The sequence below is a fragment of the Heterodontus francisci genome, chromosome 3 (assembly GCF_036365525.1).
Source record: "Heterodontus francisci isolate sHetFra1 chromosome 3, sHetFra1.hap1, whole genome shotgun sequence".
Classification (NCBI taxonomy): Eukaryota; Metazoa; Chordata; class Chondrichthyes; order Heterodontiformes; family Heterodontidae; genus Heterodontus; species Heterodontus francisci.
The window spans coordinates 189,697,707-189,725,054 of NC_090373.1; the positions used below are offsets into that span (position 1 = coordinate 189,697,707).

At 42.3% G+C, this 27,348-nt stretch overlaps 1 protein-coding gene across 6 annotated transcripts in view; it reads left to right on the top strand.

Annotated features, from left to right (window-relative positions):
- LOC137365261 (CSC1-like protein 2) overlaps positions 1-27,348 on the top strand; it is a 302,640-nt gene that overhangs the window by 118,450 nt on the left and 156,842 nt on the right. For all 6 annotated transcript variants that reach the window (XM_068027917.1, XM_068027916.1, XM_068027921.1 and 3 more), the window contains exons 2-3: positions 16,042-16,225; positions 25,394-25,473. In XM_068027917.1, the coding sequence (XP_067884018.1) occupies positions 16,064-16,225; positions 25,394-25,473 (242 nt within the window). In that variant the 5' untranslated portion in view covers positions 16,042-16,063. The remainder of the gene's footprint in view (positions 1-16,041; positions 16,226-25,393; positions 25,474-27,348) is intronic.

Genomic DNA, 27,348 nt, shown 5'->3' on the forward strand with positions numbered 1-27,348 from the left:
TTGACAAGATGAAGGCACGGCTGCCAATAGGATGAAGCAGCCAGAATTGGAGGAGCACAGATATCTGAGGGTTGTAGGTCTGAAGGAGATTACAGAGATAGGGAGGGGCAAGGCCATGGAGGGATTTGAAAACAAGGGTGAGAATTTTAGAATCAAGGCGTTTCTGAACCAGGAGTTAATGTAGTTCAGCGAGCAAGGGTATTTGTAGAGTGGGTGAATGGGACGATGCAAGTTTAAAGACGGGCAGCAGAGTTTTGGATGAAAAGTGTATGAGGGTAAAACAATGGAGGTTGGCCAGGAGTGAGTTGGAATATTGAAGTCTAGAGGTAACAAAGGTATGGGTGAGGGTTTCAGCAGCTGATGAGCTGAGGCAAGAGTGGAGTTGGGCAATGATTTTGCCGTGGAAATAGGCTGTCTTGGTGATAGCGTGGTTAGGTGGTTGGCAGCTCATCTCGGGGTGAAATGTCACACCAAGGTTGGAAACCGTCTGATGGTATCTGACGTGCATAGAATCCCAAGCTGATCAAATAAACATAATGGTTTATACCCACAATTCTTTCAAGTTGCCTTTAACAAAGAGAAACTAACTGGAAAAAATGTGTCTATTGGGTGGGGAAGAGGAAAAAGTCATCTGCGTTATTTGTACTCTTCACCTAGCCTTTGCTGAGGATTGGGAAACCCTGTCTGCCCCCTCAAGCAAGACGTTTTGTAAAAGAGCAGTACTGTGGATATTGGAAATCTGAAATAAAAACACAGAATGCTTGGAGAGAAAAACACAGTTCAGGTCAATGACTTTTCATCAGAACTTCATTTTGCATTCTGGAAGGGTAAGGGAGGAAAGCACAATTTATATGCTAACTTTAAGTGTTTATCATTTAGATATATAGTCAGCACTACATTGGCTGTATAACTGCAGTATTTTTAATTGTTCTGGACAACAAAAATAACTAAGTTATTACAGTGTATAATAGTGTGAGTGGGTGGGAAATGGTTGCTTCAATAGGCAATAAAGGCTATCTGTTGGCGTCATTATACATTGTTCCAACAGTTGCAGGCTTGTACATCGAGTTAACATAGCTGTACATGCAGGCCAATATTTGAGCTATGAGGAACTGTTAGTGACACAGATAGAAAATACTTGATGAATGTTTGCAATTCCTGTTATGTCATGTTACTTTGAAACGAGTTTTTGATCATCTGGTTTAGACACCCTTCCTGAAATAATTTTTCAGTGGCATTTCAAAGTGTTGAAAAGGGAAACTTTAGTTTTATAGTTGATCCTTGTGGTAGTAGTGGCTCTGTCAGGTCCTGGTACCGAATCTGGCAGGCTGTTGTAGTGGAGGTTTTGATAATGTTAAACCCTTATGCTGCTTCAGTGAACAGTGCAATCTCAGTGATTTTTAAATTCATTCTCAGGATTTGGGTGTCACTGGCGGAGCTGGCATTTATTGCCCATCCTAGTGTGGCAGGGGGGTGGGAACCAGAGCAGTAAGACAGCTAGTGAAGTAAATAAGGAGGACATAGTAAATAAGGCCAGTAGGACTAAGAGGAAGAGCAGGCAGGGAGATGTTGCTGAGCACAGCGGGACTGGTGATCTGAAGTGCATTTGTTTCAATGCGAGAAGTATAACCGGTAAGGCAGATGAACTTAGAGCTTGGATTAGTACTTGGAAATATGATGTTGCTATTACAGAGACTTGGTTGAGGGAAGGGCAGGATTGGCAGCTAAATGTTCCAGACTTTAGAAGCTTCAGGCGGGATAGAGAGGGATGTAAAAGGGGTGGGGGAGTTGCATTATTGGTGAAGGAGAATATCACAGCTGTACTGCGGGAGGACACCTTAGAGAGGTCATGCAGCGAGGCAATATGGGTGGAACTCAGGAATAGGAAAGGTGCTGTCATGATGTTGGGGGTTTACTACAGGCCTCCCAACAACCAGCGGGAGGTAGAGGAGCAGATATGTAGACAGATTTTGGAAAGATGTAAAGGTAACAGGGTGGTAGTGGTGGGTGATTTTAACTTCCCCAATATTGACTGGGACTCACTTAGTGCTAGGGGCTTGGATGGGGCAGAATTTGTGAGGAGCATCCAGGAGGGCTTCTTGAAACAGTATGTAGATAGTCCAACTAGGGATGGGGCCATTCTGGACATGTTATTGGGGAATGAGCCCAGCCAGGTGGTCGAAGATTCAGTGGGGGAGCATTTCGGGAGCAGTGACCATAATTCCATAAGTTTTAAGGTACTTGTGGATAAGGATAAGAGTAGTCCTTGGGTGAAGGTGCTAAATTGGGGGAAGGCTAATTATAATAATAGGCAGGAACTGAAGAATTTAGATTGGGGGCGGCTGTTTGAGGGTAAATCAACATCTGACGTGGGAGTCTTTCAAACGTCAGTTGATCAGAATCCAGGACCAGCGTGTTCCTGTGAGGAAGAAAGATGAGTTTGGCAAGTTTCGGGAAGCTTGGATAACGTGGGATATTGTGAGCCTAGTCAAAAAGAAAAAGGAAGCATTTGTAAGGGCTGGAAGGCTAGGAACAGATGAAGCACTTGAGGAACATAAAGACAGTAGGAAGGAACTTAAGCAAGGAGTCAGGAGGGCTAAAAGGGGTCATGAAAAGTCATTGGCATACAGGATTAAGGAGAATCCCAAGGCTTTTTTTACATATATAAAGAGCAGGAGGGTAACCAGGGAAAGGGTTGGCCCACTCAAGGACAGAGATGGGAATCTATAGGTGGAGCCAGAGGAAATGGGTGAGGTGCTAAATGAGTACTCTGCATCAGTATTCACCAAGGAGAGGGACTTGGTGGATGATGAGCCTAGGGAAGGGAGTGCAGATAGTCTCAGCCATCTCATTATCAAAAAGGAGGAGGTGTTGGGTGTCTTGCAAAGATAAGTCCCCAGGGCCTGATGGGATCTACCTTCGAATACTGAGGGAGGCAAGGGAAGAAATTGCTGGGGCCTTGACAGAAATCTTTGCATCCTCATTGGCTACAGGTGAGGTCCCAGAGGACTGGAGAATAGCCCATGTTGTTCCTTTGTTTAAGAAGGGTGGGAAGGATAATCCAGGAAATTATAGGCCGGTGAGCCTTACGTCAGTGGTAAGGAAACTATTAGAGAGGATTCTTCGGGACAGGATTTACTCCCATTTGGAAACAAACAAACTTATTAGCGAGAGACAGCATGGATTTGTGAAGGGGAAGTCGTGTCTTACTAATTTGATTGAGTTTTTTGAGGAAGTGACGAAGATGATTGATGAGGGAAGGGCGGTGGATGTTGTCTATATGGACTTTAGTAAAGCCTTTGACAAGGTCCCGCATAGCAGACTGGTGCAAAAGGTGAAGTCACACTGGATCAGAGGTGAGCTGGCAAGATGAATACAGAACTGGCTCGGTCACAGAAGACAGGGTAAAAGTGGATGGGTGTTTTTCTGAATGGAGGGATGTGACTAGTGGTGTTACGCAGGGATCCGTGCTGGGACCTTTGCTCTTTGTAGTATATATAAATGATTTGGAGGAAAATGTAGCTGGTCTGATTAGTAAGTTTGCAGACGACACAAAGGTTGGTGGAGCTGCGGATAATGATGAGGATTGTCAGTGGGTACAGCAGGATATAGATCGGTTGGAGACTTGGGCGGAGAAATGGCAGATGGAGTTTAATCCGGACAAATGTGAGGTAATGCATTTTAGAAGGTCTATTGCAGGTGGGAGGTATACAGTAAATGGCAGAACCCTTAGGAGTATTGACAGGCAGAGAGATCTGGGCGTACAGGTCCACAGGTCACTGAAAGTGGCAACGCAGGTGGATAAGGTAGTCAAGAAGGCATACGGCATGCTTGCCTTCATCGGTCGGGGCATAGAGTATAAAAATTGGCAAGTCATGTTGCAGCTGTACAGAACCTTAGTTAGGCCACACTTAGAATATTGCGTGCAATTCTGGTCGCCGCACTACCAGAAGGACATGGAGGCTTTGGAGAGGGTACAGAGGAGGTTTACCAGGATGTTTCCTGGTCTGGAGGGCATTATCTATGAGGAGAGGTTGGAAAAACTTGGATTGTTTTCACTGGAACGACGGAGGTGGGGGGGTGGTGGCGACATGATAGAGGTTTACAAAGTTATGAGCGGCATGGACAGAGTGGATAGTCAGAAGCTTTTTCCCAGGGTGGAAGAGTCAGTTACTAGGGGACATAGGTTTAATGTGCGAGGGGCAAAGTTTAGAGGGGATGTGCGAGGCAAGTTCTTTACACAGAGGGTGGTGATTGCCTGGAACATGCTGCCAGGGGAGGTGGTGGAAGCAGATACGATAGTGACGTTTAAGAGACATCTTGACAAATATACGAGTAGGAAGGGAATATAGGGATATGGGCCCCGGAAGTGCAGAAGGTGTTGGTTTAGGCAGGCATCAAGATCGGCCGAATGGCCTGTTCCTGTGCTGTACTGTTTTTTGTTCTTCTTCTTGATGTGTCGATGAGGGTAAAGCAGTACATGTAGTCTACATGGATTTCAGTAAGGCTTTTGATAAGGTCCCTCATGAGAGATTGGTTAAGAAGATTGGGATCCAGGGCAATTTGGCAAATTGGATCCAAAATTGGCTTAGTGCCAGGCGGCAGAGGGTAATGGTCGAGGACTATTTTTGCGATTGGAAGCCTGTGACCAGTGGTGTACCGCAGGGGTCAGTGCTGGGACCATTGCTGTTTGTAGTGTACATTAATGATTTAGACATGAATATTGGAGGTATGATCAGTAAGTTTGCAGATGACCCGAAAATTGGTGGTGTTGTAAATAGTGAGGAAGAAATCCTCAAGTACAGGGAGATATAGATGGGCGGAACAGTGGCAAATGGAATTTAATCCTGAGAAGTGTGAGGTAATGTATTTTGGGAGGACTAAAAAGGCAAGGGAGTACACAATGGATGGTCGGATCCTAGGAAGTACAGAAAGTCAAGGACCTTGGTGTACCTGTCCATAGATCACTGAAGGCAGCAGCACAGGTAGATAAGGTGGTTAGGAAGGCATATGGGATACTTGCCTTTATTAGCCGAGGCATAGAATATAAGAGCAGGGAGGTTATGATGGAGCTATATAAAACGCTAGTTGGGCCACAGCTGGAGTACTGTGTACAGTTCGGTCACCACAGTATAGGAAGGATGTAATTGCACTGGGGAGGGTGCAGAGGAGATTTGCCGGGATGTTGCCTGGATGGAGCGTTTCAGCTATGAAGAGAGACTGGATAGGTTAGGGTTGTTTTCCTTAGAGCAGAGAAGGCTCTAAGATTATTGCAAAAACCCAATTAGTTCACTCATGTCCTTCAGGGAAGGGAGTAAAGGCCTGCTCGGGTCTGCAAATAAAAAAACCCGACCCGAGCCCAACAGAACCACATCCGACTTGAGCCCAACCCAGCCAGAGTCCTTCCATTTTTGCCCACGCCCGACCCAACCATCAGTTTACTTACCTTCTGGTTTTCACTTTCTTGCTGATCTGCACAAGCTTAAAAAATCTGTAACAAAACCACCTTTCTAGTGCAAAAATTGAATTAGTGCAACCACTTACCTGTGATAGAACGTGTCCGGCCTGACCCGAGCCCGAATGCTGGACCCGGAAGTACAACCTGACCCGAACCCGACACATGTCGGGTCCCGTCAGGTTCAGTTTGGGTAGCAGGCCTTTAGAAGGTAGCCTGCCACCCTGCCTGGTCTGGCCAATATGTGTCTCCAATTTCACACTCCAAGCAACGAAGTATGAGAAATAAATAGTGGCTTGCTGGTGTTGCCCACATCTCAAGGGCAATTTAAAAAAAAATTGTTCTTGGTTTGATCAGCCATCGCTGATCTGCTGTAAAATCTACCCACGTATGTCACATTTGTAACTTCTAGTATCTTCCAGCTAAACATTGGTAAAACTAAACACTCCGGTGTACAGTTTCTGTTTTGGGTGCAATTGGGAAACTGGACACAACTTGTGCTGTTTATCTGAAGTGAAGCTACGGTTCAGGTTTCTGCCCAAACTCATTTGCATAATTAAAGTAAGATCGTCCATGAACCAGGTGATCATAGTCGAATGTAATTTATTTTTCTTTGCGTTAAAGCATATTCATTGTGTTCAAAAGTATTAACTTGGTGCAGTTTTATTAATTCAGTAGAAAGCGGGTTTATTACATAAACAGCATTTTTAAAAGTGTCCGATCCTCCATCTGATTTACCTAGGGATGCCTTAACTGAGGTCATTAATCTTATCTCGTTGCACAATACCAGGTCTAGTATAGCCTGCCTGCTCTCTCAAATAAAAAGAAATACTGGAAATATTCAGTAGGTCTGGCAGCATCTGTGGAGAGAGAAGCAGAGTTAACGTTTCAGGTCAATGACCCTTCAGAACTGGCAGAGTAATGGGTTTTAAGCAAATAAAGCGGAGGTGGGTCCAGAGATAACCAAAGAGAAGGTGTTGATCGGACAAGGTCACAGAGAATAACTGACCAGAAGGTCATGGAGCATGTTGATGGTGTGCTGAAAGACAAAGCGTTAGAACAGAGAGGATGTTTGTTGACAGAAACATAGAACAACCTGGCCCAAAGCACAAACATGACAAAACAAAAAGCAGTGGGTAGGCACATGGCAAAAAAATGAATGATGAAACAAAATGAAATAAAATAAACAACAAAAAAAAATAGCTGAAAATAAAAAAAGGGGCCCGTCATGCTCTGAAATTATTGAACTCCATGTTCAGACTGGCACGCTGTAGCGAGTGTGCCTAATCGGTAAATGTGATGCTGTTCCTCAAGCTTGCGTTGATGATCACTGGAACATTGCAGCAATCCCAGGACAGATATGTGGGCATGAGAGCCTGCTCTCTGGTTGGCTCCAGAACGTATTGTTCCAAGAAATTATCCCAAAAACATTCTGTGCACTCCTCATCTAGGCTACCTCTGCCCATCTGATTTTTCCAGTCTATATGTAGGTTAAAATCCCCCATAATTATCGCTATACCTTTCTGACAAGCTATCATTATTTCTTCCTTTATACCCCGTCCTACAGTGTGGTTAATGTTAGGTGGCCTGTACAGCACTTCCACAAGTGACTTCTTGCCTTTATGATTTCTCATAGGGAGGCACAGTGGTGCAGTGGTTAGCACCGCAGCTTCGCAGCTCCAGCGACCCGGGTTCAATTCTGGGTACTGCCTGTGTGGAGTTTGCAAGTTCTCCCTGTGTCTGCGTGGGTTTCCTCCGGGTGCTCCGGTTTCCTCCCACATGCCAAAGACTTGCAGGTTGATAGGTAAATTGGCCATTATAAATTGCCCCTAGTATAGGTAGGTGGTAGGGAAATATAGGGACAGGTGAGGATGCGGTAGGAATACGGGATTAGTGTAGGATTAGTATAAATGGGTGGCTAATGGTCGGCACAGACTCAGTAGGCCGAAGGGCCTGTTTCAGTGCTGTATCTCTAAAATCTAAAAAAAAATCTAATCTCTACCTAAACTGCTTCTACTTCCTGATCTTCCTGATCTCCTGAACTTCGGCTTTGGGGAGCCAAGAGATGGCTTGCTACAGAATTCCCAGCTTTTGACCTGCTCTTGTAGCCGCAGTGTTCATATCAAGTTAAGTTTCCAATCCGTGGTAACCATAAGGATATTAGTGGGGGATTCAGTGATGGTAATGACATTGAATGTCGAGGGGAAATGGTTGGATTCTCTCCTGTTGGAGATGGTAACTTAATGGCACTTGTTTACTGCGAACATTACTTGCCACTTATCAGCCCAAGCCCGAATGTTGTCCAGGTCTTGCTGCATGCGGGGATGGACTGTTTCAGTATCTGAGGAGTCGCGAACGGTACTGAACATCATGCAGTAATCAGTGAACATCCCCATTTCTGACCTTATGATGGAGGGAATGTCATTGATGAAATAGCTGGAGATGGTTGGACTTAAGACACTACCCTGAGGAATTCCTGCAGTGATGTTTTGGGGCTGAGATGATTGACCTCCAACAACCACCACCATCTTGCTTTGTGGTAGGTATGAGTCCAACCAGTGGAAAGTTTTCCCCTCGAATGCCATTGACTTTAATTTTGCTAGGGCCCCTTTAATGCAGAGAAGTGTCCACCACATGGACTGCATGATTTAAGGTGATTGGTAGATAGATTACAGATTTACGGTGACTGGTAGAAGGATTAGAGGGGACGTTAAAAAACTTTTTCACCTAGAGGGTGGTGGGTGTGTAGAATTCACTGCCAGGAATGGTGGTGGAGGCAGAAACCCTCAATTCTTTTAAAAGGTACCTGGACGTGCACCTGAAGTGATGTAATTTTAAATGCTTACAATTTTAAAGGTACTGCAAGAACAGAGACATCTGAGTGCGTATGTGTTCAAACCTTTGAAGCTGGTAGGGCTAGTTGAGAATGTTATTTTAAAAAGCATGTGCGATTCTTGATTTTATAAACTAATGTATGGAGTCCAAAATCAATGAAGTTTTGCTAAACCTTATTTATATCAATGGTTAGCTCTCAGCTGGAGTATTGTGTTCAGTTCTGGGTACTGCACTTTAGGAAGGATGTCAAGGCCTAGGAGGGTGCAGTCGCAATTTACTAGAATTGTACCAGGGTTTTGGAACTTAGTTACATGAAGAGACTAGAGAAGCTGGTGTGGGTGTTCTTAGAGCAGAGAAGATTAAGGGGAGATTTAATTGATGTGCTACAAATAATGAGTTTTGTTCAAGTAAATAAGGAGAAACCGTTTCCACCGATGGGAGGGTTGGTAACCAGAGGACACAGTTTTAGGGTATTTGGCAAAAGAACTAGAGGCCAGATGAGAATTTTATTTGCGTAGTGAGTTACAATGATCTGCAATGCACTGCACTGCCTGAAAAGGGTGGTGGAAGCAGATTTAATAACTTTCAAAAGGGAATTGGATAAATGCTTGAATTGGAAAAAGTTTCAGGGCTGTAGGAAAGAGCAGGGGAATGAGACTAATTTGACAGCTCCACTAAAGAGCTGGCACAGGTACAATGGACAGAACGCCTCCTGCACTGTATCACTATATGACTTTATATCTCTGGAACGTTTTCTTGCAAAGTCCTGTGTCTGAGATACATGGCTGGAGATTGGAGTTGCACGTTGCCCGTTCCCTCCCTTCCTGCAGACGTATTAGTTCTTGATTTTCCTGCTGTCTGTCTACTAGAATAAGGGTTCTCGACCTTTGTGCTCCTAAGGACCCCTCCCATGTTATAAAAATTCCACAGATCTATTGTAAAATAATGCAAGTTATTTTTCTGGATCGAAGTTAGTTATGCAATTAAGCATATTATTTTTGTTTTACTTAATGTGAAACTTGTTGCTGGTGCTCAGCAAAATTTCATCAAACCATGGAGGTATCTTTGACATGCGCACATCATGGACAATGTTTATCCAGGCTCGGTACTTTATTTTCATTGATATCATTGCTGAAAGTCCAGCTTTGCATAAGTAGGTTAGCAACACTCAATAGCGACTCCCAAGGCAGCTTCGGTAGCATCTTCCAAACCTGCGACCTCGACCACCTAGAAGGACAATGGCAGCAGACACTTGGGAAAAGTATCACTTGAAGCTCCCCTCCAAGTTAATGAATATCCTGACTTGAAACTATATTGCTGTTCCTTCACTGTCGCTTAGTCAAAATCCTGGAACTCCCTCTCTAACAGCACTGTGGGTGTACCTCCACCTCATGGACTCCAGCAGTTCAAGAAGATGGCTCACCACCACCTTCTCGAAAGCAATAAGGGATGGGCAAGAAACACAGGTTTTGCCAATATCCCAAGAACGATTAATTTTTTAAAAAGTTGTTCTAAATGGGATCAACACTTTCATCACTGCAGAAGAAGCAGTGCTGTATTCATAGCATTCACACCAAAATGTTTCCAGCGACATTTCACTGAACTTGGTCTGAGGGAGCTGTCTGATGAAATATCAGAGCTCTTCTAATAGCTCGAGAACAGAGGGTAACAGTTCAGCTTCAGTATTATCGCTAAATGGGTTTGTAGCCCAGAGTTGTGTAGCAGATTGTTCTGTCATGAGTTCTGGAAAATAGGTATTAAACTTGTTGCTTAGACTAGAAAAGTGCGCTACTACCTGTGGTTTGATCGTCTCAAAGTAAATGTTTTTTTTCTTGGATGAAAGAATGTAAAAGCTCAAAGATATTCACAGTTTCTCCACAGAAAACTTATCTCTGAGCAGGAGTAGGCCACTCAGCCCTCGAACCTGCTCTACCATTCATTAAGATTAAGGCTGATCTGATTGTGACCGTGACTCCACATTCCCGCCTACCCCTGATAACCTTTCACCCACTTGCTTATCAAGAATCTATCTACCTCTGCCTTAAGAATATTTAAAGACTCTGCTTCCACTGCCTTTTGAGGAAGAGCGTTCCAAAGACTCACGACCCTCAGAGAAATTTTTTCTCTCATTTCTGTCTTAAACGGGCAACTCCTTATTTTTAAATAGTGACCCCTAGTTCCAGATTCTCCCACAAGGGGAAACATCCTTTCTGCATCCACCCTGTGAAGACCCCTCAGAATCTTGTGTTTCAATCAAGTTGCCTCTTGCTCTTCTAAACTCGAGCAGATACCAGCCTAGCCTGTCCAACCTTTCTTCATAAGACAACCCACCCATTCTAGGTGTTAGTCAAGTAAACCATGTCTGAACTGCTTCCAACGCATTTACATTCTTAAATAAGGAGACCAATATTGTACGCGGTACTCCAGATGCGGTCTCACCAATGTCCTGTATAGCTAAAGCATAACCACCTACTTTTGTATTCAGTTCCCCTCACAATAAACGATAACATTTTATTAACTTTCCTAATTATTTGCTGAACCAGCATACTAACCTTTTCTATTTCATGCACTAGGACACCCAGATCCCTCTGCATCTCAGAGCTCTGCAATCTCTCACCATTTAGATAATATGCTTTTTTTATTCTTCCTGCCAAAATGGACAATTTCACATTTTCCCACATTATACTCCATTTGTCAGATCTTTTTCCACTCACTTAACCTATCTATATCCCTTTGTATCCTCCTTATGTCCTCTTCACAACTAACTTTCCTACCTATCTTTGTGTCATCAGCAAATTTAGCAACCATACCTCCGGTCCCTTCATCCAAGTCATTTATATAAATTGTAAAAATTTGAGGCCTGAGCACTGATCCCTGCGGCACACCTCTCGTCACATCTTGTCGACCAGAAAATGATCGATTTATGCCTACTCTCTGTTTCCTGTTAGCTAGCTAATCTTCTGTCCATGCCAATATGTTACCCCCTACACCATGAGCTTTTATTTTTTGCAGTAACCTTTGATGTGGTACCTTATCAAATGCCTTCTGGAAATCTAAGTCCAGTACATCACCGGTTCTCCTTTATCCACAGCGCGTTACTTCAAAGAACTCCAATAAATTTGTTAAACATAAAAATTTTACAGACCTAAAGTTTCCTTAATTTCATATTGGGCAAAAAAAGAGTTCTTCCATCTTGCAGAGTTTTATTCAGCTTACTCATTTCACTGAATATGTCTGCAAGCTAACCCAGTTTAGCCACCCGTCGTCATTCAGCAGATTGGCAAGTTTGGCTTTACTATCAGCGAAGAATACATACTGGTCAGCATTCTGCTTTGAGATAGTCATCTCACCTGCTGTATGCATGAGCACAGAATTGTGCTGTTTGCACACTTCCTCACAAAGTACAGCATAGCTGGAGTTTGTTGCTCTGGATTTAAGAATAAAAGTGTTACTGCTGTTTGAGAACATTGAAGACCTGGTTCAATATCTTTCACAGCCAACACCATCAGTGTAAAAAGCAATGTGTCCAAGAGTACAAGGTTTAGCAGTTTTTATTTTTTGCACAACAGTAGAATGCATTCCGATCCGTGCTACAGTCCCCTTAGTGCAGACTCCAGTTCAATTTGTCCAGCTGACTTCTGCTGAAGTCATGAAAGTATCCAGCAATTCAAAAATCTGTTCCATCTTTGTTATCTTGAGCTCTTGGCAAAACAAAAATTTGCCTTTTGTTTCCTTATTCCATATATACCGAACATAGTTGAGTAAATGGAACATTTAAGAAATATCTGAATTCATCAAGTTGTTTCGCAAAGTCAGTGCCACGCAGCTGATCAATGCACCATTAAACTATATCTTCTGACATTAAATTCATCCATCATTTGGCCGTGTCGTTGGTATATTTTCCAGTTCCTTGGCCTTCTGCTCTCCAAACATTTCCCTTACGATTTCAGTGGCACATGGAATTATCAGCTTCAGGAATCCTATGTAATTTGATTTGCTTTTGGTTTAGCAATTTTCTGCACCACTAAGTAGGATGAGACTACAAGCTTTTTGTTGGCAGTAGTTGTGGATTTCATTACTGCTTTTGTACCAAGCAGTTCCTTAGCCTTTTACTCAAAAAAAAAAATGAATGATGCTTGACTTTTTTATATTTCAAGCTTGGTGATTAAATGTCTCTCTAATTTAGGAGCTTCAAAGATTTATTGGACAGCACTTGTGCACAAATTATGCAGAAGTTGAGGTATAATTCACTTTCAATATAAATAAAAGCAAAATGTAAGTTGTCTTTGAATTTCCTTAATTTTGCAGGGTTAATGGCAGCTTTTTTTCTTTTTACTCACACCTTCACCTCCTCTGTGTTTAGCCCTTATGGTTGAATTTGATGAAAGAAGTTCGGTATCAGTACTCTGTGGACTTTGTTTTGGAGCTGATGCTCGCATTAAAAATTTAGCTATCTCTGATGTTATGTTCCTTTACAATGATTTTTCCTGTTCTTTGTAATTTATCTTACTCCCACTGGAATGGCTCTCTTACACCTTGTGTAAAGAAGAATTTGTTAATAAATTAACATTGTGCCCATCTGCTGCCCAAAATGTGCTCCACCTAATCAATCAGTTGCTTAACATGAAATGAACTAGGAGCAACAAGCGCAGTGTTCACTAAAGGCTTGATTTGTGCACACTCAGTCAGACTGGTCTAAAATTCCAGGTCCATGTCTTCCTTTTCAGAATAAGAGGGAAGTTCTGTTTTTGATACCAAACTCCAACATGGCAGTGAAAGCCAGCAACTTGAATGAACAGCACCATGAGAGACATGGAAATAAACAGATCATTAACTGACCTTACCAACCTGACCTCATCAGCATAAATTCTTCAGTTACAAAAGCAGCCTCCCTCTTTGTCCCTCCCCATCCCCTTCCCAAATAGTCAGTGACAACTCAAAAGTCACGAGCTCTAGGGATAGGACTATCTGTTAGAGAAGGAAGCACATATCTATGAATATAAAGCTCTGAGTCTGAGACAAAAGCAAAATTCTGATAACACCTTCAGCTATTTTAACTCGGACCGAAGACATTGAAGAGAGTCACACTGGATCCTGATTATTACAACCTTGCTGCAGGCCCAAAGACTGCAAAGTCTTTTTCTTTCTGCCTCCCCCTGCCCTCAAGGCCACATGGTTCATGCCCTCTCTCCATTGATAGCAATCGCTCCTCATCTCAAACCTCAGTTTAATCAAGAATAAAATGGTCTCTCTTCAAACACACTAGTGGCTTTGCGTGAAAGGAAGGCTCGTGCTACCTCAGCCCACGCAACTCAGAACTAACTCGCTGATTTCCCCACCCCAACTCTGGTCTTAATCCCTTGGAAGAGAAGCTTTAACTCTGACTATTTTATTTCAAAGTGCTGAGTGGTTAATGAGCAAGGAAGCAAATGGGTCCAGATCAAAGACAAAACCCTGTGATAAATGCTGCTGTAAAGCTGCACATGGAAAGGGACTTGTCTAATATACAAATAGTCTCCTACAGTAAGAACCTGAATTTGCTGTGCATGCACAGTCTCTATCACTAAGACTATTCCACTCATCACAATATGCAGGTGATACTACTGATGTTTATAGGAAAACCCAACTGGCAGACCCCCTGAAATCTTCTCCTGGTCCCCAGTTGGGAATCCTTGAAGTAGAGCCTGTGGTCTATGGTGACCTCTGGCTGTTGCTGACTCTACTACCAATAGTGGTGCCATTGAAGGTTGGGGAAGAAGGTTGGCCTGTTCTCATTGGAGATGGCTATTTCATGGCATCTGTGTAGTGCTACTGTGAACTGCCGCTTGTCAACCCAAGCCTCAACTGGATGATGTCCCGGTGCTGCTTAGGATGGCATGTGCTACTTTATTATTGTCGGAGTTTTCAATGAAACTGGCCTTATGGTGGTGGAAGGTCATTGAAGCAGCTCAAGGCTGTTGGGTCAAAGGGGCTATGATACCCCAGGAGCAGACATGGCAGAAATAATGTGCTAAATGCACATGTTTTTCCACCTCAAAGGAAGGACTGTTTTTAGATTATGTGGCTAATAACTTTGGTAATGTTCTAAATGCATCATCATCTATCTGCTTGCTTTTGTACTCACTGACTTCATCTTGGGCTTTGTTTTATTTTGTCCCGCTCTTTGTGGCATCTTGTACCTCTCCATACCCAGAAAGCATGGGACGGAAGGCAGGCAGGTGGTCAACTTCCAGAACATTGTCAGTATACATGGAACTTGCATATCATTTCATTTATTAATTTAAAGGGAATGAAGCTGTCCAGGTGGAAGGGGTATCAGTTGGGGAGCACTTTGGAAGTGATCATAATTCAGTTAGAGTTAGCTTAATCATGAAAAAGGACAAAGATAGATCAGGAATAAAAGTCCTCAATTGGGGAAAAGCTAATTTTACTAAACTGAGATGTGATTTAGTTGAAGTGGACTGGAAACAGCTACTTGAAGGTAGATCAGAGGGAGGCATTCAAAGAAGAGATCATGAGAGTTCGTGGCAAGTATGTTCCCTTAAAGAAAAAGAATGAGACTAACAAATCCAGCGCCCCCTGGATGTCAAGGGGCTTAAAGGAGAGGATAAAGAAGAAAAGAAGATGCTTATGACAGATACCGAGGACTCAATGCTGCAGAAAACCTAGAGGAGAATAAAAAGTAGAGGGATAAAATTAAAAAGGAAATTAGGAAAGCAAAGGTAAGGCATGAAAAGATACTGGGATAATCCAAAGAAGTGTGAGGTAATGCATTTGGGGAAGGCAATAAGGCAATGGAATACACAATAAATGGTAAAATACTGAGAAATGTAGAGGAACAGAGTGCATGTCCACAGATCCCTGAAGGCTGGGCAGGTAGATAAGATGTTCAAGAAGGCATATGGGATACTTAGCCGAGGCATAGAATGCAAGAGCTTGGGAGGTTATGCTGAAACGGTATAAAACGCTAGGCCACAGCTGGAGTAATGCATGCTGTTCTGGTCACTGCACTATAGGAAAGATGTGATTGCACTGGAGAAGGTACAGAAGAGATTTACAAGGATGTTTCCTGGACTGGAGAATTTTAATTATGAAGAAAGATTGGATAGGCTTGGGTAGTTTTCTTTGGAACAGAGGAGGCTGAGAGGAGACCTAATTGAAGTGTATAAAATTATGAGGGATCTAGATAGAGTGGATAGGTAGACCTTATTCTCCTTGGTTGCGGGGTCCAAGGCATAGATTTAGGATAAGAGGTAGGAGGTTTCAAGGGGATTTGAGGAGAAACATTTTCACCAGAGGGTGTTGGAGATCTGGTAGAGGCAGGAACCCTCAATATTTAAAAAGTACTTGGATATGCATTTGAGGTGCAATAGTACGGATCAAGAGCTGGAAAGTGGGATGAGGCTGGATGGCTACTTGTCGAGCAGTGACACGATTGGTTGAATGGCCTCCTTCCATGCTGTAAATCTTGATTATGATTTTTGTGAGCTGTTTCGTTGAGAGAAATTTCAATTTCTTACCCTCCACCCACCCTCCTCAACCCCAATGTTTTGTGTCTATTGGCAGTTAGTTTGTATTCCAAGCATCCAACAGGAGGGCTTCTTTCAGCCCATATGAGCAATGCAGGACCACACCAGGAGGTGGATTTGTGGCCAAAAAGGGAAATCGATCTGTCTGATTTCTGTTTTCTGTTATTGACTTACTTGTACATGGCTGTTTGAAATCCGTGATAGTATTTTCTTTCTTTACAGATAAAATAATGAAGAAATAAAGATGACTTCCAACTCTCAGACAACCATCAGCTCCGCTGTGACCACTAGCTCTAATGCGACTAAGGATTACTGCTACAGTGCTCGGATAAGAAGTACTGTATTGCAGGGTTTGCCCTTTGGAGGGGTTCCTACGGTCCTTGCACTAGATTTTATGTGCTTTTTGGTATGTATGTATGGATGCAAACTTTTCCTTGGGTTTTTAGGGCAAATATATCTGTTCTTTTACTAGAAAAGTAAAACTCATACATTAGGGTACTACTGTTGATCTTACCAGTATACATATTCATGCACAATATCTTGGCCCAGATTTTCCTGTCAAAATAATGATAATACCACAAATGGTACAGCTACTTCAGGCAAGGAGGGATGCTGTATTTGCGTAGTACATACGAACCAAACTCACCACATGAAGTTGAGCTTTATCCATTCCAGTCTGTGTACCCTTTTAAATGACGTAAGGATTGGCTGTGGCTAGACAAGTCCTCTGAAACTGAAATTAGACTATTGCAAGTCTCACATCTCCCGTCCTTCAAGTTTTAATTTTAAATGTAAAATTTAAATTTTATTTTTAACTTTTTTTCTGTCTCTGAATCCAATCTTTCTTCCCTCTCTTTATTTCTCTTTCTGTACTCACTCTAATTTCCACTTCCTTCTTGGTCCTTAACACTGGCAAGTTCACAATCCTGATTGGTTAAAGGGCTGCGCAGTTGCTTGCCCTGTTCACTCAGCACCTAGGTGAACTCTTTTTGGTTTCACTGCAGCGTTATCAGATTGCATTTTCAGCAACTAGCCATGAAAAATATTTAAAAGCCCAAGCATGCATGGTCAAGTCTAACTAACGGTAGACACAGTTTGATTCACTCCAACAGCAAAATCTAGCCCATTACATTTGAATGCCTGAGGTGATGGGTTTCAGCCCCTTCCCCTTTTCTTAATGTTTGTATTGGTACACTGTTTATTCTAAGTGCCAAGATCCCTTCTTTCTCCATTCCCCCACCTCACACCCGACCCATGAAAAGTTGTCACCTTCAGGAACTACTTGCTTAGCAACTGGATTCAGAGTGGTATCAGCAGAATCATGGAAAGTTTACAGCACAGAAAGAGGCCACTTGGCCCATCACGTCTGTGCCAGACAAAAAAAGCACCACCCACTCTAATCCCACCTTCCAGCATTTGGTTTATAGCCCTGAAGGTTACGGCACTTGAGGTGCATATCCAGGCACCTTTTTAGATGAGTGGAGGGTTTCTGCCTCTATTACCCTTTCAGGCAGTGATTCCAGATCCTCAAAACCTTCTGGGTGGAAAAATTGTTCCTCATCTCCCATCTAATCAACCCTTCAGGGATCTGTGGACATTCACTCCAAGGTCTCTCACTTCCTCTACACCTCTCAGTATTCTCCCATTAATTGTGTATTCCTTTGCTTTGTTTGCCCTCCTCCAATCATCACCTCACACTTCTCTGGGTTGAATTCCATTTGCCACTCTGCTGCCCACCTGACCAGTTCATCTCTATCTTCTGGCAGCCTACAGCTATCCTCGTCGCTATCTACCACACGGCCAATCTTTGTCTTCTGCAAACTTCTTAATCATGCTCCCTACATTTATGCCCAAATGGTTTATATATTATATATAATATACCACAAAATGCAGGGGACACAGTACTGAGCCCCGTGGAACGCCACTGGAAACAGCCTACCAGTCACAAAAGCAGCTGGCAACAATTACCCTTTGTTTCCAGTTACTGAGCTAATTTTGTACCTACCTTGCTACATTTCCCTGGATCCCGCAGGCTTTTTTTTTTAAACCAGTCTACCATGTGGGAACTTGTCAAAGCCTTGCTAAAATCCATGTAGACCACATCAACTACACTACCTTCATCTATCTTCCTTGTTACTTTTTCAAAAAATTCGATCAAGTTGGTCAGGCAAGATCCTCCCTTAAAAAATGACTATCCTTGATTTACCTGTGCCTTTCTAAGTGACAGTTTATTCTGTCTCTCAGAATAGATTCCAATAATTTGCCCACTACCATGGTTAGACTGACTGGCCTGTGACTATTTGGTCTATCCCTCACTCCTTTTTAACTAGAGGTACAACATTAGCAATTCTCCAATCCTCCAGCACCACACCTGTATCCAGTGAGGACTGGAATATGATGGTCAGACCTTCCGATATTTCCTCTCTTGCTGCTTTTAACAGCATGGGGTACATTTCATCTGGCCCTGGTAATTTATCAACTTTTAAGGATGCTAATCCCATCAATACTTCCTCTCTCCCTATGTTTATTACATCCGATACTTCACACTCCTCTTCCTTAACTACAATACCTGCATTGTCCCCCTCTTTTGTGAAGACAGATGCAAAATATTCATTAAGAACCACATCAACATCTTCTGCCCCTACGCATAGGTTACCTTTTTGGTCTTTTATGGGTCTCACATTCTCCTTTAGTTATCCTCTTACTCTTTAATGTATTATTGAAACATCTTTGGGTTCACCTTGATTTTGCTTGCCAATATTCTTCCATGCCCTCTCTCAGCTTTCCTAATTTCCTTTGTGATTTCACCCCTACACTTTCTATACTCCTCTCTGCTTTCTGTCGTATTGAGTTCTCTGTGTTGGACACAAGCTTTTCTGCCTTATCTTACCCTGTAAGCTCCTTGACATCCATGGGGCTCTAGATTTGGCTGTCCCATTCTTATTCTTTGTGGGAATATGTTTACTCTGAACCCCTTGAATCTCCCCTTTGAATGCCTCCCACTGCTGTGATGCTGATTTACCTTCAAGTAGCTGCTTCTAGTCCACTTTCGCTAAATCACTCCTCAACTTTGTAAAATTGGCCCTGCCCCAACTGAGAACTCTAACTCCTGTTCTCTCCTTGTCCTTTTCCATAATTATATTAAAACTGACTGAATTATGGCCACTACCACCAAAATGCTCTACCGCTGCCACTCCTTCCACCTGCCTATTTTTTTTCCCTAACGCTAAGTCTAAAACTGTGCCCTCTCTTGTTGGACTTGCTACGTGCTGCCCAAAAATGTTCTCCTGAATGCACCTCAAGAATTCTGCTTCTTCAATCCCTTTCACACTAAAACTATCCCAGTTCATGTTGGGGTAGTTAAAATCCCCGACTATTACTGCCCTATTGTTTTTGCACTTCTCAGAGATTTGCCTACATATCTGTTCTTCTATCTCCATCTGACTGGTTTGGGGTCTATAATACTCCCAGCACTGTGATCTTTTGTTCCTTCGCTCGATCCATATGGCCTCATTTGATGAACCTTCCAACATATCATCCCTCCTCACGACTACAATTGTTTTTTGACCAAAATTGCCACTCCCCCTCGTTTCTTACCCCCCTCCCTATTGCGTCTGAAAACCCTGTAACTGGGAATGTTGAGCTGCCATTCCTGTCCCTCCTTCAGCTATGTTTCTGTAATAGCTATGAAAACATACCGTTAAATGTCTGTCTGTACCCTTGACTCATCTGCTTTATTTGCTGTACTCCTTGCATTGAAGTAGATACCCTTGAGCACTGCCAAACTCTCTCTTTTCTAACCTTTGTTTCCTCTGCCTTCCATTTAGTGTTCTCACTTGCTTTTCTTCTTTTGCTCTCATTCATTCTTTCACCCTCTTATTCTCTCCTATTTTTCTCCTTTTTGCCCTTGCTCCCTCTTTTTCATTTGTTCTTTTGTGCGCTCTCTCTCTCTCTCTCCCTCTCTCTCCAAAAACTGTGGGAAATTCTGTCTATAAGAGTTAAAGTGGAAGAGAAAATACAACTTCGGAAAAAAAAGGTCTACCTTTTGAGAAGAGGAAAATAATCTGGCTAAAACCTTGCATTTGACACCATTATTTACTTCTGTTCCTAATTTTGCACTTTCTTACGTGACTATTCAGGATGACTGCTAAATTCAAGCAGTGTAAACCCACCTGACAAATGAAATGAGCTTAGTGTAAATTCACTCATTGTTGCCTTAAGCAATTAGGCTTCATAAATCTCAAATTTAAAGTTTGACTGGTACTTAATACTTTACTTTTTTTTCAATAGACTCTCCATTATGCTGTCTTTAGAGCTGTAAAAGTTTGTTTTGAAGCAAATAACGTTTTGGACAAGATTTTTTTAAAAGTCAGCTATTTGCTACTAATGAGGGATATGCAACTCATGTCTGGTGTACACTGAAGTGTTAATGTGAGGTGCATAATGGGTGGAGCCAAACACTTTATGTTCAGCAGTTGTTTTTAATCTTGTAATTTTCCCCCTGATTTTTCTCTCCCCTCCTGAAGGCACTGACAGATACATTTACAATTCCAGAAGTTCTGGTCACTTTTCATTTTATGGTTAGGGTCTACTATAAGCAGACCAAGTCTGATTTTGGCTCTCAAGATACACATAGAGATCCAGTGCTCTGTTCAAATATCAAGTCCAAGTTATTTACAAATCCTTACCGTTGCCGTGCTTGATTATGGAATGCATATTCCCTGTTGGGGCAAATTTCACTTGCCAAAATCTGGAGCTTAGATGTAGGGTGGCAGTCCTAAAACTGAGCAATCCCAAGTGCATGCAGGAGTACTGCTATCATTCCAAGCATTTTAGCAGAGTAAATCACTTGCGACCTTCCCACTTTTCACTCAGCTTAGAACACCTTCCATTTGGACTTTGGCCTGCAGGATTATCTGGAGTTGAGTGGGAATGATTTCAGGCCCCAGTGATAGAGACAGCGAGATGAGTCAGGCTGGACACCTGATCACTAGTACTGCTTTCAGTTTGGGGGCCAAACCTCAGGAAATAATGTCTTTGAGGGATTGATATAGATTCACCAGAATAATATAAGGGCTTAAAGTGTCAAATTATGAGCACTGGACGCAGAAATGTGATTAGTGCTACTTTTAGTTTAGATGGATGAAGAGTGATCGAATAAATGATAAAGGAATTTGATAGGGTAGATGCGAAGAAACTATTTCTTTGGTAGGGCTATCTAAACGGGAATAAGGGTGGCTGCAGGTATACCTAACCTTAAGGCTAGGCCATTTAGGTGTGAAATCAGGAAGCACTTTTTCTGCACAAGGGTCGTGGATGTCTCGGGTTCTTCCCTTATCAACCCTCTCACCCACACCCATGACAGTTTGTGACATTGGTAATCACTTTGATGTTTAATGTGTCCAAGACCAATGACATGTAACGGGGTTATTCATTGGCTTATTCATTGGTCAATATCCTGGAACTCCCTTCGTAACAGCACTGTGGGTGTATCTAACCCACATGGACTGCAGTGGTTCTAGAAGGCAGCTCACCACTATTTTCTCAAGGGCAATTAGGGATGGGCTATAAATGCTGGCCTGGCCAGCGATGCCCACATCCCATGAATGAAAAAAAACTGCTTAATCTAAGGCTCGTGAATGTTTGTTTTTTTTTGGTGTAGATTTATGCCAGTTGTGAGACTAATTTCTCTGTGCCTGTCATGAGACTGATTCCTTTTCCAAAGTATTCTGATAAAATCTGCTATAAATCTACCCAACATCCCACCCACAGCTTCAGGAAGGCTCTATGATGTCTCCAGCAACAAATTCATTGAAAAGTTCTTGTCACTCAATCATGCACTTCCAACAAATCCCAGAGCCACTTGAACAGCAAGGCAATACCTTCTGCCTGACCAGAGAGACAGGGCTAGAGTCACATGGTTACTCAGAACTTTAGCAAAGGCACAACAAAACTAATTTTGAGGTTAGACAGAATTTTTACCACTACATCCCCAGAAAATAAAGTGCACCAGAAAATAGTCTGAGAGAGACAGACAGACTTGGGAAGAATCCAATCCAGCAAAAACGGGATTCTGTTTGCAGAACAGAATACAGTCTTGCCCTGCAGTAAATTGTCATAGTAAATTAAAATTAACCTCAATGTATTGCAGGTGCAACCCTGGAGTCACAACAAACTATTGGAGAGACTGTAATGAGAAAAAATCCTTCAGAGTTTCTAGTTCTGTCTAAAGGTTCAGCTCTACAAGTAAAAGATGCTTTGGAAAGATCAGCAAATGATAAAAGATCTGGCACGTTGCCTCCTGGGCCTCCCTATAGTGACCTCCTTCCCAGCCCTTCTCTTTCCCTAGACTCCATCGTGAAGTTTCTTCCTAGTGCAACCACTCAAGCAGGAGGACCACCTCCCCAACCACTGACTTGATCAATATCAGTCAATACACTATGGAGTCTGAAAATCGTATTGCTACCATTGAACTAGGAGAAATTTTTTGAGATGTGAACCTTTTCTGGCCCATTACCAGAGGCTGATCTTCTATGAAAGTTCCACACCCACAGCACAGTCAACCCTAGGAACAGGGAAGCCACGAAAACCTTGGCTGCAAAAGCATAGGCTGTAACATGGCAGATGAGCACAGCAGTACTAACTGCGCTACTACATTCTCTGGATTCAGTTTCCAGGGTTTTCCACAGCTTAAGCCACTTGGTAAAGCTCACTAACTACTACAGTGTATTATGTATACCAGGGCACAAGTTTTATTGTGTTAGTGTATACCATGGTGCTTCAGGAAGAGCACAAATATAACATTTAAACCAGTGTCCCATTCATATTGGTGCCTTCAGCTGTCTAGGCACGAAACTTGGGAATATTCTCCTTTAAACCCGTCCACCTGTTGTCTCCTTCAGAATGTTCCTTAAAACCTACCTCTGACCAAGCTATTGGTCTCCTGTCCTAATATCATCTTGACTTGGTGTCAAATTTTTGTCCAGTTAAGTTCCTGTGAAGTGCTTTGGGACATTTTACTACATTAAAATTGCTATATAAATACAAGTTGTTGTGTATATCATAATGTGGATACTGATCTTGGTTCTGATTTAGGAGTAATCCACTAATGAAGCAACCATGCTACGAACAGCCCTTTCCAAATCTGCATGTCCACAAAAAAAATTAAGTACAATAGGACTGAGCTTTGAGCGCCACAATTGGGTTGGCCCAATGTCTACAATACCATGTATACTGCGAATGTACTGTATCTCAGAATATTGTAACCAAAGAACAACTGTAATAAAATAATGCCAGTAATTCCTGGCACAATTATGTTGCAGTGATACATGGAAGATTTTGAGAGGGCTACATGTGTGATTCCTGCAACATACTCGTTTGGTAGTACAGAACTTGAGAATTGCTGAAAATAGAGATTTGTTGCCGGAGCTGTTCGTCTTGCACTCATCAGGACAATACGCAAGAATAACCAATGTAAGAGAAAACAGCAACTTATACTGCATGAAGAGTGTGCTGATTGGTGGAGGTGTTGCCATGGAAAATGCACCAGTTTACGGTGACTGACTGTAACTGCCAAGCTTTATTTGATATTTAAAGCTTCGACAACATGACTCTATTTTCAGCAAGTCACATACAGAAGTGTTTGTCAATAGTTACTGTCCAATGCCTCCATGACTTTTGTAAATATACAATGACCAAAACTGTACTTAGAAGTATAGCCTTACCAATCTTTAAGTCTGGTGAGGCTTTTGTTACGACTGAGGTGGAAGGAGTGCACTGTTCCTTCTAGTTCCACTTCTCCACGGGTCACAACATATATTTAAATTTTTTCCCACTTACAGATACGGTCTATCAAAAACTCTTTTTATCCCAGAATAAAACACACCAGCCAGGTTTTTTTTTAATAAACAACAGTTATCAGTTTATTATAAAACAAGTCTTAACCAGTAATGAAGTAAAGCGTAAACATACAGATTGAAATATTAAAGTTCCCTTTTTACCTGAGCCCCTCTCACACACTCATATGCACAGGTTAACCAGAGGAGAAAAAAGGGAGTTTTATTTTTAGAGCTCTTGCAAAAAAAAAACACTTGGGCTGAATGCTTGCTCATTCTTGACGAAATAGCAGATGAGATACATTGTGTTCCAAAACTGGCATACAGTCTGGCCTCCGAGTACACATAGACGGATCACTGGCATCTTTTAGAACAGTTCTTTTAGGCGGCATTGAGAATTAATTTAGCAGGCTTTTCTTCAAAGATAGGAAACAAGATGAGTTGACACAGTGGACTTCTCGGTCATTTAGAGGTGTGCTGGAAAGCTGTGCTGGGTTGTGGTCTTCTCTCCTTCCTTGGGAGTTCTTTTTTTTTAAGAACATTACAGCGCAGTACAGGCCCTTCGGCCCGCGATGTTGCGCCGACCTGTGAAACCATCTGACCTACACTATTCCATTTTCATCCATATGTCTATCCAATGACCACTTAAATGCCCTTAAAGTTGGTGAGTCTACTACTGTTGCAGGCAGGGCCTTCCACGCCCCTACTACTCTGAGTAAAGAAACTACCTCTAACATCTGTCCTATATCTATAACCCCTCAACTTAAAGCTATGTCCCGTCGTGTTTGCCATCACCATCCGAGGAAAAGACTCTCACTATCCACCCTATCTAACCCTCTGATTATCTTATATGTCTCTATTAAGTCACCTCTCCTCCTCCTTCTCTCCAACGAAAACAACCTCAAGTCCCTCAGCCTTTCCTCGTAAGACCTTCCCTCCATACCAGGCAACATCCTAGTAAATCTCCTCTGCACCCTTTCCATAGCTTCCACATCCTTCCTATAATGCGGTGACCAGAACTGCACGCAATACTCCAGGTGCGGTCTCACCAGAGTTTTGTACAGCTGCAGCATGACATCGTGGCTCCGAAACTCGATCCCCCTACTAATAAAAGCTAACACACCATATGCCGCCTTAACAGCCCTATTAACCTGGGTAGCAACCTTCAGGGATTTATGCACCTGGACACCAAGATCTCTCTGTTCATCTACACTACCAAGAATCTTCCCATTAGCCCAGTACTCTGCATTGCTGTTACTCCTTCCAAAGTGAATCACCTCGCACTTTTCCGCATTAAACTCCATTTGCCATCTCTCAGCCCAGCTCTGCAGCCTATCTATGTCCCTCTGTACCCTACAACATCCTTTAGCACTATCCACAACTCCACCGACCTTCGTGTCATCCGCAAATTTACTAACCCACCCTTCTACACCCTCTTCCAGGTCATTTATAAAAATGACAAACAGCAGTGGCCCCAAATCAGATCCTTGCGGTACACCACTATTATGCCGTTACACACTTTATGCCGTTAACCCCAACTCAAAACAATTCAAAAGTGAAACTGACAACAGGCGGTCAACCTTTTGACCTCCATCAATCTTGACGCAATTGTGGCAGGATTTGCAGGGCATGTTCCAGTAATGGTATGAATTGTCTTTTTTTGAACTATCATTGAATGTCGAATGCACTATACTTGAGTGTTAGACATGTTTTTATTTTCTTTTTCGCTTTATTTTTAGGCACTGCTGTTTGTATTTTCCATTTTACGAAAGGTAGCCTGGGATTATGGGCGTCTTGCACTGGTCTCTGACGCTGACAGGTAATGGCTTTGTGACGTTTCTGTACATTAACCACTATTTTTCAGTTGCTTATAGTGTGCACTGAAGGACAAAAGGACTTAAAACTTTCGCTGGCTTTTTTTATGTCAACAATGAAATACTCATGGTGTTGAGAATATAGGAGTAGGAGAAGGCCATTTACAACTGACCTGTATCTCAACTCCATTTTACCTGCCTTTTCTTTATATTCCTTGATGCCCTTACCGAGCAAAAATGTCAGTCCTAGTCTTGAAAATTGCAACTGACCCAGCTTTCTAGAGGAGTTAATCAGATTACCACTATCCTTTGTGCAAAAGTGTTTCCTGATTCACTTCTGAATAGCTTAACTATGAGGTTCTAAGGCTGAATAGATTTTAAGTTTATGCCCCCTTGTGGATTTCCCACCTGAAGAAAGTTTCTCTGCATCTAACCTGTCAAATCCAATTATTTTAAAGAACTTGATTAAATCACCCCTTCAACCCTCTAAACTCAATGGAGTACAGATCAACTTCATGTAACCTGCCCTTTAAGCCCTGATAACATTCTGGTGAATCTACGCCTCCAAAGTCAATTTATCGTTTCTGACCTGTGGTGCCCAAAACTAAACGCAGTACTCTAGCTGGGTTCTGACCAGGGCTTTGTGACTAAGGCATCCCTTCCTCGCTTATGTATTCCAGCCCTCTTGAGATAAAGGCTAACATTCCATTAGTCTTTTTGTAGAATCATAGAATGATACAGCACAGAAGGGGGCCATCTGGACCATCGTTCCTGTGCCAGCATTTGGAAAGAGATATCCAATTAGTCCTACTACCCTGCTCTTTCCTCATCGCCCTGCAAATTTTTACTTTCCATGTATATTGTCACAACTGACCACTCCTGTCAAAGCCCCCAATCAAAATATACAATTCTGATTGTGGTGGGACCAATGTACTGTTAATTCAATCCCATTGTTGCACAGAATGGCTAACCTTTCATTTAAATTTTCCAAATTAAAGAAAGAGCCAGCCGTATTGTACTATCTATTCACCCCCGAATGAGGCTAACCAAACCAGGTGTCTTTAAATCAACAAATTAACTCTAAGTAGAAGAACTAAATTCTTAAACACTATGAAGATATAAATAACATTTAAAATAGAAAAAAATTAGAGTCCTTGCAAATTTACAGACCAATGTTGCTTGAAGTCCTTGCAGGATGTTGCTTTCCTTCTCCAGCGAATTTCAACAATTAACGACTTGCAAACTCTTTCAACAGAATCAATCTGACTTTAGAGTATTTGAGGGATAAAAGATTGTCACAGTCTAACTTCCCTTTCTTTAAATTACCAGAGATCTCTCTGTCTTGGCTTGACCTTTTAGAATTTCGAGAGATAATAATTAAACAGACAAAAATCCTATTTCCTTCAGTATAAAATGGTTGAGAGCTCTTTTTCAGTGCTGACGCCGCAGCTGTTTCTGTGTCTTCTGTGTTTTCAAACGGTCTTACTAACTGCCAGTTCAAACTGAATTGTAATAAATGTATCGCATCAGGCTCACTCCCAGTGGCTGTTTCCATGGTATCGAGAATGCACCTTTTGAATCGCAGTCTCCAAATGGCTGTTTCGAAGGCAACGAAAATGCACCTTTGTATAACTCCTAAAGCCTGCCGGCTCTTAAAAAGCAATACTGATCCCTTGCAAGCCTTAAAGGCAAACCGCATATTCCAAAAAAAAAACTACAGGACTATGACAATATAACCTATTCCCTTTTGAAAGTTATTACTGAATCTGCTTCCTACCACCTACTTTAAGGCAGCGCGTTCCAGCTCATCATAACTCATTTTGTGAAAAAAAAACAGAATTCTCCTCATTTCCCTCTTGGTTCTTTCGCCAATTATCTCA